At 38.7% G+C, this 13443-nt stretch overlaps 1 protein-coding gene across 3 annotated transcripts in view; it reads right to left on the reverse strand.

Annotated features, from left to right (window-relative positions):
- uba1 (ubiquitin-like modifier activating enzyme 1) overlaps nt 1-13443 on the reverse strand; it is a 332406-nt gene that overhangs the window by 13404 nt on the left and 305559 nt on the right. For all 3 annotated transcript variants that reach the window (XM_039774152.1, XM_039774151.1, XM_039774150.1), the window contains exon 25: nt 1459-1559. In XM_039774152.1, coding sequence (XP_039630086.1) covers nt 1459-1559 — 101 coding nt within the window. The remainder of the gene's footprint in view (nt 1-1458; nt 1560-13443) is intronic.

Here is a 13443-nt window from a genome sequence, read left to right on the forward strand (position 1 = left end):
CATATACATTTTAGCTGCTGTTAGTACTACTTACCTGTTCTGTTACACCGTCTTTAAAATGTAGTTTGCCCGCAACCACTCCAGTAGTGCTCAATGTACCTGTACTTCTTAAAACGTTAATGTTTTACTGTTTAATAACTTATAGACTACATTTTATTATTTTTCCCTTGCACTCAGTGACCAAAGCTATACACACACATACATATATATACCTGTGTATGTTTGTATGTGTATATATATATATATATATATATATATATATATATATATATATATATATATATATATATATATGACAGCAACACTCATAACAGTGACAAAACAATTACATTGACAATCATGTTACGTTATTTTCAAAATGTTTCCTTTTCTTTCCTTCTATAACACAATACTTCTCCGCTGCGAAGAGCAGGTATTTTGCTAGTAAAAAAATAAAATAAAAAAGGCTAAATCACAGATCATCATAGTAGAACAAATAGAGCTCATTTAAAAATATGAGAATTTTTATTACCCTAACATGTGTACTTAATTTAATTTTACAAAGCAAATGTGAACACTGAGTTACACAATTAATATCAAAGGGTAAAATAACAATAATCCAATGTTCTTTGGCATACATCCCAGTTAGCTTAAAAAAAAAAAAAAAAAGATAATTCAGAGTCAGTCAGTGGAATGGATGTATGCGTCTTTGCCGAGCACTACTGTTACAGTAACAGTGTTACGGTATCTACCTTAATGTCTTCTTTTCTTTCATGTGTACACGCTATTGCATCTGCACTGTCTGAATAAGGTGGTGTGAGCTTGTTGCATTGTCCCACATCCTGGCCAAGTCATTACAATATGACATAGGCAAATCTGACCAGACGTGGCCCGAATATATTTTACTAGGTGGATAGTTAGGCAGTATCTGTTCTGGACTTGCTAGTGATTTAGTTGGTATATTGCATCTGTGACAAGTAGAATCAAGATTTGAACTGCCTATTCTGAAATTAACTCAGCCCAAATGCAACATATCACAACTGCACTTCAGTCAGCCAAGTGCGTTTATTCTGGAGTTGGCCCAGATGTGATGTGCCAAAGATCATTGCTAACAGTGCCTCAGCAGAACCAGAATCAGGCCAAATTAAAGTGTCAGATAGGAGGCTGTCCGGGTGTAAAACATGCATGCATAAAGCATGACAAACAACATGATGTAAAGCACAGAAGGAAAAAGTAAAAGTTACCCCATATACAATATGTTTACTATTTGTTCAGTACAATTTAATTAGGACAATCTGTGACCAAGCCATTTATATACTTACAAAACTATGCAATTTTGCTTAAGTTATATGTATATAAATAAATACAAATTTGACATTAATTTTATATTTAACTAATACTCTATATATATCTACATATTTCTCTATCTCCGAGAAATATCATATGCCACATACTTAAAAATTACAAAGCTGTACTTACGGTTGATCAAAGCGCTCCCGTAATTTAGCAGCAGGCATGAAGAAAGAATATAGCATAGAGACTCCCTGGGAAAGCATAGTAATTTCCAACTTGTGTTCATTCTACAAGATAGATTAAAGGGATCATTAACAGTGTTACACTGTGCAAACTTAAAACTCGAATATGCTCTGCACTTTACAAACTCTGCATATTGTGACATTCAAATAGTATTATACTATACAGTCAAAAGAAAAAATTTGGGAACCTCTCTTAATTCTTTGGATTTTTGTTTATCATTGGCTGAGCTTTAAAAGTAGCAACTTCCCTTTAATATATGACATGCCTTATGGAAATAGTCATATTTCAGCAGTGACATTAAAGTTTATTGGATTAACAGAAAATATGCAATATGCATCATAAAATTAGACAGGTGCATAAAAATTTGGGCACCACAACAGAGATATCGCATCAATACTTAGTTGAGCCGTCTTTTGCAAATATAACAGTCTCCAATAGCCTTTGAGGAGTATCTGGATTCTGGATGGAGGTATTTTTGACCATTCTTCCATACAAAATCTCTCCTGTTCAGTTAAATTTGATGGCTGCCGAGCATGGACAGCCTGCTTCAAATCATCCCATACATTTTCAATGTTATTTAAGTCAGGAGACTGCCATTCCCAAACATTGTACTTCTCCCTCTGCATGAATGCCTTTGTAGATTTCGAACTGTGCTTTAGGTCATTGTCTTGTTGGAATATCCATCCCCTGCGTAACTTCAACTTTGTGACTGATACATGAACATTATCCTGAAGAATTTGTTGATATTGGGTTGAATTCATCCGACCCTTAACTTTAACAAGGGAACCAGTCCCTGAACTAGCCACACAACATGATGGAACCTTCACCAAATTTGACAGTAGGTAGCAAGTGTTTTTCTTGGAATGTGGTGTTCTTCCGCCATGAGAAGCGTTTTTGTTATGACCAAATAACTCAATTTTTGTCTCATCAGTCCAAAGCACTTTGTTCCAAAATGAATCTGGCTTGTCTAAATTAGCATTACAAGTGACTCTGTGGTGTGAGTGCAGATGTTCTCTGTGCAAATTGCACTGAATTGTAGAACTATGTACAGATACACAATCTGTAGCAAGATGTTCTTGCAAATCTTTGGAGGTGATCTGTGGGTTGTCTGTAAACATTCTCACAATCCTGCGCATATGCTGCTCCTGTATTTTTCTTGGCCTGCCAGACCTGGGTTTAACAGCGACTGTGCATGTGGCCTTCCATTTCCTGATTACATTCCTTACACTTGAAACTGACAGTTTAAACCTCAGATAGATTTTTGTAGCCTTCCCCTAAACCATGATACTGAACAATCTTTGTTTTCATTTCTTTTGAGAGTTGCTCTGAGGATCCCATGTTGTCCTTTTCAGAGGAGAGTCAAAAGGAAGCACAACTTGCAACTGACCACCTTAAATACCTTTTCTCATGATTGGACACACCTGTCTATGAAGTTCAAGGCTTAACGAGCTAATCCAACCAATTTGGTGTTGCAGGTAATCAGTACTGAGCAGTTACATGCATTCAAATCAGCGAAAATACAAGGTACCCAAATTTTTGCACAGCCAGTTTTTCACATTTGATTTAATTTCATAAAACTAAATTCTGCTTAACTAAAAATCTTTGTTCAGAAAACACCCCAGTACTCAGATGTTCCTAGGAAATGAGACATACCACTGTTATCTTTTTTGTTTAAAGTAGAGTAAATTACTATGCAGGCTGAGAGGAGTTCCCAAACTTTTTCATATGACTGTATATATGCAGGGATTTAAGTCTTAAAACAAACTTTTGCAAATTAAAAAAGATTATCTTTGTGGATTACACCTTTTGGTTCTGAACTACATGATCCTTATCATATGCAGTTATGTCAATTAAATAAAAAACAATTAAAAATACTTTTTTCCAAAATGCCTCATTACTGCTAGAATTAGATTTTAACATTTAACTAGTTTTTTCACCACAAATTATTAACTTGCAAAGTATAGAGACAGCAAAATTAACACTGACATTTTTATTGCATACAAGTGCAAATATAAAAACAATAACAAGAAAAGGTACAGAATAAATCCGCTCCACTTACCGTACACATGTGTTTGTAGTTTTAAAATACCATGTGCTCCACTCCCAACTTTTTTGTCTCTTTTCTGCTACACAAATTTAATTAAGCCTAAATTCTGCACTCTCTATTTAAAAGTTATGTACCATACAACAAAAACTACATAAAACAATGAAAAGTTTTCTTTTAAACCTTTTTCTCAATGAGCCATGTGACTCAAATTAAATACAGCAATTTATGCTGTATTTAGAAAGCATAAACAATATGCTTTCCTAAAATGTAATTCCCAACTAGATGGCAACTATTAATTTCCAAATTCAATTATTCTATTAGACATTATATAACATACTCAGAACTATAAAAATAATTAATACCAAAACTTCATAATAAAACAAATAACTGCATTAATAAAAATAAAGATTTCCCACTACAGGTTGAAAATTCTCTCAAATCAAGAATCCTACTTCTTAAAAAGCAATAATGCACATTTATTTGTCTTCCACCACTGAAAGAAAGTAGCCTACTTTGATACTGCATAGTATACAAAATAAAGAATTAAACAAAAAGGTTGATAATGATTCTAAAAGTTAACTCTTGCTTGTGAGCATTTGTAATTAAATTGTATTGCATCCCTGAATCCTACAAAAAAACCAAAAAAACCTCGTAATCCTGGGCCACCTTAAATTCCTTCACACCTCTCCATTAGTGTCTTTTGTTTTGCAAATGTGTCAATCAGCACAAGTAGCCTGCAATCCCATCCCCCCACCGCCACAGCACAAGTCGGTCAAAAAAGTTCTCCCAATTTGTTTATCTGGGTGTGAGGTGCCTGGAGTTGTATAGGGTAAATAATACAGTATATTGTATTTGGAACACATCATCATATCAGCGAAAAGTTAATTTATTTCAGTAATTTGATTAAAAATGTGAAACTCATACACACAGTGATATATTTCAAGAGTTTATTTCTTTTCATTTAGCTGATGGCTTACAGGTAATGTAAACCCAAAAGTTACTTATCTCAGAAAATTAGAATATTACATAAGATCAATTAATAAATTACAAAAAAAATAAAAAAAAATTATGTCCATGTAACGCACTCAATACTTGGCCAGTGCTTCTTTTGCATGAATTACTGTATTAATGCATGGAGGCGATCAGCCTGTGGCACTGGTGAGGTGTTATGGAAGCCCATGATGCTTTATAGCAGCCTTCAGCTCGTCTGCATTGTTGGGTCTGGTGTCTCTCATATCTTCCTCTTTACAATATTCCATAGGTCAGGCAAGTTTGCTAGCTAATCAAGCACAGTGATACCATGGTACCAGGCATTGGTACTTTTGGGCAATGTGGGCAGGTGCCAAGTCCTGCTGGAAAATGAAATCAGCATCTCCATAAAGCTTGTCAGCCTAGGGAAGCATGAAATGCTCTAAAATTTCTTGGTAAATGGCTGTGCTGACTTTGGACTTGATAAAACACAGTGGACCAACCCCAGCAGATGACATGGTTCCCTAAATCATTATTGACTGTGGAAACTTCACACTGGACCTCAACCAACTTGGATTCTGTGACTCTCCACTCTTCCTCCAGACTATGAGACCTTGATTTCCAAAAGAAATGCAAAACTTACTTTCATCTGAAAAAGAGGACTTTGGACCACTGACCAACAGTCCAGTCAGTTTTCTCCTTAGCCCAGGTAAAGATACATCAGTTTTCTCCTTAGCCCAGGTAAAGATACATCTGTGTGTGGGGTCTCCTGAAGCATCCAGCCACAGTCCACTCCTTGTGAATCTCCCCCAAATTCTTGAATGGGCTGTGTTTCACAATTCTCTCAAGGCTGCGGTTATCCCTGTTGCTTGTGCACCTTTTTCTGCCACACTTTTTTCCTTCCACTCAACTTTCCATTAACATGCTTGGATACAGCACTATGTGAACAGCCAGCTTCTATGGCAAAGACTTTGTGTAGCTTGCCCTTCTTGTGGAGGGTGTCAATGACCATCTTCTGGACAACTGTCAAGTCTGTAGTCATCCCTATGATCGTGTGGCCTACTGAACCAGACAGAGACCATTTAAAGGCTCAGGGCACTTTTGCAGGTGTTTTGGGTTAATTAGCTGAGTGGAGTGTGACACCATTAGCCTACAATATTGAACTTTTTCACAATATTCTAATTTTCTGAAATACTGAATTTTGGGTTTTCATTAGCTATAAGCCATAAACAGCAAAATGAAGGAGAAAAAAAAAAAAAGAAACCCTTGAATTATATCACTCTGTGTGTAACAAATGTATATAATATAGGAGTTTCACTTTTTGAATTGAATTACTAAAATAAATTAACTTTTCAATAATATTCTAATTTATTCAGATGCACCTGTACATTTCATGTATGCTCCAAGTCTACAATGATCTGGGTAAATGTAGGATGACAGGAAATGTTATAGTAGTGTTATAGTAGTAATGACAAAATTTTGACATGAAGTGTATAACATGTGAAGACTGAAGTCCAAAAGTCAAACAAACACTTTCACAAAAGCTACAAGTATAACAAAACAAAGAGTGTGCTTTTATTCTACAATATAACCAAAGAAAAAGAAATCGGTTTAGGGTTGAACACTGACACAACCGCTTGGGTGGTGCAGTGGTAAGAATTGCTGACTCATAATCAAGAGGTTGTTGGTTCGAGTCTGGGCAGTTCCTAGATTTACTGTTTTGAGCAGTGAGCTGCTCTTATTTTTACTATTATAGAATAAAAACATACATTTGATTTGAGTCTGAAACAGCTGGTGTAAATGTATGGTACTTGTAAAGGTTAGTATTTTTTTTAAAACATCTACCTTTGTATAATGCTATTATTATGATAAACCAAGTCCTTTAGATCATTAGAACAGTGCAAATATCTTGTATTACCTATGGAGTGCACTCCAGCTGTATAAAGAATACTTTAGTAACAATATGAAATCCTTTCGTATTGCAAAGTCTATCAGGAAATTATGAAACATGTTTGTCAAGGAATAGCAATATAAAACAAAAACTCTTAAACTTGAAAATGAATTGTCAAAAAAGTAAACACAGTGATTGTAAACAATTTTAAGTTGAAGGGATTTCACCTCAGTTTTAGGCTGAAAATATCATCATACAGGTAGTCCCCAGGTTACGTGCATCTGCCCTACGACTAACGAACAGGGTCGCAGCTGCGATGCATGCGCCTCAGTAACTGCCGCTCTGTTATCTTTGGCCTGGGGATGCTACAAGCGGTGGCTGGACGGAGGCAGGAGGGGGGCGATTTCGCTGCTCACGCAGTGTAGTGTCCCTCAGGCAGCTCCCAGCGGCAAGCGGTTTCACTGCCCACCCACCACACACGGCTGCCACATTCGTTCTTGGTGGGCAGCTGGTAATGGTGCAAGCGGTGACCAGGTTGTGGCTGAACGGAGACCATTGAGGGTGAACAGGGCGGCGGGGGTAGCATTGTAGTGTGCCTCGGATAGCTGCCTGTTGAGCTGGGGCTTGGACACTGATTCTTGTATGAATGCCATACACCGATTCATTTGTGGAAGAGGACAAGGAGAAGACTTATGCGCTCAGATAATGGAACAAACTTTGTTGGTGCAGAAAGAGAGCTAAGCAAAGCAATTAATCTTGACCAAGAAAAAAAATGCAATGGCAAGAAAGAAATCAAAAGGATTTTCAACCCATCAATAACCTCTCATCAAGGTGGATTATGGGAAAGACAAATCAGAAGCATAAGAAATATTTTAAACTCAATAGTTAACCAACACATACTCGATGATGAAAGTCTCCAAACAGTTAAGTGTGAAGTTGAATCAATCATCAATAACAGACCCCTCAAAAAGACAACAAATGATCCAAATGACTTGGAGGCACTCACACCCAATTATTTACTATTACTGAAGACACAACCCAACATGCCTCCTGGACTCTTTTCTAAAAATGACCAGTACACTGAAAGACGCTGGAAGCAAGTTCAGTACCTGGCTGATCTGTTTTGAAAAAGATGGTCTAAAGATATTTGCCAAATTTTCAAGAACGTCAAAAATGGCTTACACCATGAAGAAATGCTGAAGCGGGGACATTGTTTTGATAGTAAATGATGTCACACCCCACAGCTCTTGGGTAATGGGTCGAATCATCAAGACAATGCTAGATGCCAAAGGTGTAGTCAGAAGAGTTTGCATGTAGACCAAAACCAGCACACTAGATAGACCCGTGAATAAACTGTGCCTGCTACAAGAAAGAGCCAACGTTTCAAATAAGAAATTTTTAAATGTTTGTTTGCAGTTATTGGCTAATTATTTCAAACTAATATTTAGTGCACAAGAAAAGTTTATGGCTCTTATTTAAGTAAAATAAAGTAATTATCTCTGCTCCTGCATAAACAATTAGGGGATGGAAGTATAAAAGACAATGTTAGAAAGTTAATGTTTGATGCTAAACTCAAAGTGTTTAATTTCTATAGAATATTAATTTCTTATAGCTACCTAGAATATGGTATTGCCTTTTTACCCCCTATAAGTTAACACAAGATAGACCTTTCTTTGCTACATCTGTGGAACAGAGCATTAATTAAGCCAGTGAGAAAATAATCTTGCTGCTTGCATGTACTATTAGAAATGTTTTCAAATAGAAGATGTCATAGTTTTTTGACCATGTTTAACTTGCTTAGCATGCCTCAAGTGCGACTGCATGGCCAAACTTAAAGAAATTAAACAAGAAATAAGCCTTAAACAGAATTTTTCTTTTCTTTAATACCAATCATCTATTTTTGTGTGAACTGTATTGCCTTGAAATGTTACTAAAACTTCTAACAAGAAAATACTTTGTTTGTGGAATTATTTGGAACACATGTTACACTGTAGACAGAAATCATCCTATGAAGTGATCAAAGGCTGCAGAACTTTGATAATATTGGATAAACACAGCTACAGTATACTCTGTACTCCAGTTTCAGTGGTACATTCCAAACATGTGCAGGTTAAGTTGAATAGCACTCCAAAAAAATGAGGCAGCATGAAGAGAACGTGTTCCTAATTTCTGCACTGAATTAGCTTAAACCTCTTTAACTACATAACACAGAATCTAAACTGGAGTAAGTGAGGATACAGGATATCTTTCTTCCAGTTATTTAAAACAAATCACCGTCTTGACACTTGTCTATGCTTTTCTTTTAGCATTGGCATCACATGATCAACAACATATAAATTGCATTTACAACTGCAAGAAAAAGTTCATCATGTCTTTAGAAGTTTCTTGATTCATGACAACTAACAGATAAAAATCAGAAAACATTTTAAATCATAATAGACAGTCTGATTAAATAAACAGCATACATCAAAATGTATACAATGTCACAAGATTAAGTGACCCATAAAACCTCCAGCTGCTGCTAAGAAATCCTCATGATGAATTTCTTTTATTCAAACTGGAATTCATTGTTCCTTCATTGATTGTAAACCTTCTAGACAATGAGGCAGAAAAGCATCCTCATGCCATGTTTCAAATTTGAAATGAAGTTGCAATGCTAGGTTTAGATTTCTTCAAATATAGTACAGTGAATTCTTCCCCAAACAGTCCAATTATCTATCCACAGAACAGTGTATTCCAACAGTTATGGAGCCCCTAAGTCAGGGGCGAAACTAGACAGAATGTCAGAATCAATATACATATATGCCTATAAAACATTTTGTATGTTTTTATTCAAACAAGAAAAAAATAAACTATATACAGTAATCCCTTGCTATATCACGCTTCGACTTTCACGGCTTCACTCTATCGCGGATTTTATATGTAAACATATCTAAATATATAACACAGATTTTTTGCTGCTTTGCAGGTTTCTGCGGACAATGGGTCTTTTTACTTCTGGTATGCGCTTCCTCAGTTGGTTTGTCCAGTTGATTTCATACAAGGGACACTATTGGCGGATGGCTAAGAAGCTAACAAATCAGAGCACGCCTGTTCCTGTGTGCTGATTGGCTCAGCGATGGAGCACCGAATTCGATTCCGCGTTAACCAGGAAGTCTTGTCTAGCTCATTCAGCATCCACAAGTTTTGCTGTGTAAAGAGTTAACTTTTGTGCTCTTTTGTGTTTATCTTTGTGTGTAGTCAAACCCTTCATTATGGCTCCAAAATGATCTGCTCCTGCTTCAGGGGCAGTGCCCAATGGAAGATGCTAACGATTGCCGAAAAGGTAAAAGTTTTGGATATTTGGAAGTAAGGGAAAAGCTACACTGCTGTAGGATGCCATTACGGCATCAATGAGTCCACGATTCTTTTTATTTAAAAAGGAGGAAAAGAACATAAGATCTACGGCGGCAGTGTCCTTTTAACCAGGGTGCAAAACGAGTTGCAAGTGGACGTAATAAGGCAGTAGTCTGGATGGAATCTGCTTTAGGGATTTGGATTGAAGACTGCCAGAAGAACAACAACAGCGGTGCTACACAGTCGCCTGAAGAGGCTCCTTTAGAAGAGCTGTAACGCAATCCTTTGATGTGCAGTAAAACTAAACTCATCGTTAACAGGCAAGTCTTTGTGTCATTGTTGGTGAGCAACCATAATAAATTTTCTACGTACAGTACTTAGTACATGTACGTACATTTAGTGTCACTGTACACACATTTACTGTATAAAATTTTTCTTGCTTTGTACGTATTTATTGCTGGTGGCCTGTCGTAATGGCTGTAACGTGTGATATCGGAGACGCTCGATATCTTTAACTCTTTCAGGGCTGATGTTGACTTTTTTCAAAATTCAGGAGTAGAGGACGATAATCAGCTATAAACTGCAACAAAACTCACCCTTATGTTTTAGTTTGACTCTCTTTGCTAGGAAAGTTGCATAGCCTTGATGATTGAATCTCGATTCCCTACACATGCACGAGTAGAGAAGAGTATACAACCTCTAAAATGGCGAGAGACCAAAGCGAATGTGCAAAGCAAAATACTCCATGGACGTTTTACATAATTTTGTTGAATAGGACTATGACCTGTCGGACTCAGAGTTTGATGCAAGTGATCTGGAGATGAATATCAAAAAGTGAGGTACCAGCATCATCTCGATCGGTCCCCAACTGATCGTGGTGCTGAACACTTTTGTGTAGCTGATGCACTTACAGCAGCGTTTGCCTGGGAGGACAACCACTTATGATGACAAGAAGTACAAACCATATTGCGTCACACTGCAACCGTCAAGACCACCCACCTGCTGTTCGAAGACAGCCAGGCAGGTGGCCCACCATGCATTCCTGTTGACCAATGAGGTGCCCCCACACAGCCACTGCCTCCAGAGATGCTAAACATGCACCAACAGCAGCCACAGCACATAGCAACTGACGTTTTATCTTGACTTATGTGTGAGACCATTGCTTTATTTGCTTTCCAGAAAACTAAGTTTTTTGGAAAAAATATTCAGCCCTCAAAGAGTTAAAATAATATTTAGGTTTTACTGTATATAAACAGTGTGTTTACAATAAAAAATTTCAATGAATCTTACCTAATATCTAAAAGAATACAAAGGGTTTATGCTGTATAACTGTGTGGGAAATATTTATAAGAGGGTAAAAGAGTTTATAAGGGCTTAAAATACATAAAAATAACCGTTACTTCGCGGATTTTCACCTTTCGTGGGGGGTTCAGGAACGCAAGCCCTGCGATCGAGGAGGGATTACTGTAATGTAACTAACACACAATTTGATTTCTGAAGTTTTTAACTACACATAATGTCTTTTGCACTAGGATTGCCTTACTCAGCATTGGTATCAATGTGTGCATCATTTATGAAATGGCCCATGCAATTTTTATAAATATGAGTATTACAATGCTTTTTAAAATTTATTGTAAAATTATCTATTGAAAATACTGATAGTAATCACCACATGTTGAAGTTATAGGAAATTATAGGAAACCCACAGTACCACTACCAGTAAGCGTACGTTACAGGAACCACTTTAGGAAGATCGCTATAATTACATAATTGGCATGCGATACAAAAAAGAGAAATGATCCATAAGGAACTGTACTGCATACTAAAGGCGGATTTCACTACAGAATAAAAATAAAAATAATTCATTTTAATATAGATTCCTCGTTAGGGAGTTTAATTTGGCAAAGTCTTGTATATTGTTTTATTTTACTTTCTCATTAAATTTGATTATGAGTGTACATACATAACAAGTGATTAAAAAAAATACCTCAAGCATGGCCATTGAAGAGAAAGATAGAAAATTGCATGTGTGGAATATTTGGACAACAATCCAGCCTGTCTTAACCATCTGTCACCTAATAATATTTCTAACATATGATCCAAAAAAAATTTCATATTTAGGGTGGCCTCTCTTTAAGAACAAGGACCGGAGGGTGTGTTCCAACTACAGAGGGATCACACTCCTCAGCCTCCCTGGAAAAGTCTATTCAGGGGTCTTGGAAAGGAGGGTTGTATACCCATCGGGTCGCAAGGACAGCAGCTTGAGCAGAGATGCCCAGACTTCCCTTTCCTCGGCCGTCACTTCTAGCTCTTCCGGGGCAATCCTGAGGCATTCCCAGGCCAGCCAGGGGACACAGTCCCTCCAGCGGGTCCTGGGTCTTCCCCGGGGCATCTTCCCGGTTGGACGTGCCCGGAACACCTCACCAGGGAGGCGTCCTGATCAGATGCCCGAGCCACCTCATCTAACTCCTCTCGATGTGGAGGAGCAGCGTCTCTACTCTGAGCCCCTACCGGATGACTGAGCTTCTCACCTTATCTTTAAGGGAAAGCCCAGACACCCTGCGGAGGAAACTCATTTGAGCCGCTTGTATTCGCGATCTCGTTCTTTCGGTCACTACCCCACAGCTCATGACCATAGGTCAGGGTAGGAACATAGATCGACTGGCAAATTGAGAGCTTTGCCTTACGGCTCAGCTCCTTTTTCATCACGACAGACCAATGCAGAGCCCGTATCACTGCAAACGCTGCACCGATCCGCCTGTCGATCTCACGCTCCATTCTACCCTCACTCGTGAGCAGGACCCCGATAAACTTGAACTCCTCCACTTGGGGCAGGATCTCTCTACTAACCCTGAGAGGGCATTCCACCCTTTTTTGGCCGAGGACCATGGTCTCGGATTTGGAGGTGCTGATTCCCATCCTAGCCGCTTCACACTCGGCTGCGAACCGATTCAGAGAAAGGTAAAAATCACGGCCTGATGAAGCAAACAGGACAACATCATCTGCAAAAAGCAGTGACTCAATCCTGAGTCCACCAAACCGGACTCCCTCAATGCCCTGGCTGCACCTAGAAAGTCTGTCCATAAAAGTTATGAACAGAATCGGTGACAAAGGGCAGCCCTGGCGGAGTCCAACACTCACTAGAAACGGGTTCGACTTACTGCCGGCTATGCGGACCAAACTCTGACACCGGTTAGCTCTTATCAGGGGGTCCGTTACCCCATACTCCCGGAGCACCCCCCACAGGATTCCCCGAGGGACATGGTCGAACGTCTTTTCCAAGTCCACAAAACACATGTAGACTAGTTGGGCAAACTCCCATGCACCCTCCAGGACTCTGCTAAGGGTGTAGAGCTGGTCCACTGTTCCACGACCAGGACGAAAACCACACTCTTCCTCCTGAATCCGAGGTTCGACTATCCGACGGACCCTCCTCTCTAGAACCCCCAAACAGACTTTTCCAGGGAGGCTGAGGAGTGTGATCCTCTATAGTTGGAACACCCCCTCTGGTCCCCCTTTTTAAAGAGGGGGACCACCACCCCGGTCTGCCAATCCAGAGGCACTGTCCCCGATGTCCATGCGATGTTGCAGAGACGTGTCAACCAAGGCATTCCTACAACATCCAGAGCCTTGAGGAACTCGGGCGATCTCATCCACCCCAGGGCCCTGCCACCAAGGAATTTTT

The sequence above is a fragment of the Polypterus senegalus genome, chromosome 13, assembly GCF_016835505.1.
Source record: "Polypterus senegalus isolate Bchr_013 chromosome 13, ASM1683550v1, whole genome shotgun sequence".
NCBI lineage: Eukaryota > Metazoa > Chordata > Cladistia > Polypteriformes > Polypteridae > Polypterus > Polypterus senegalus.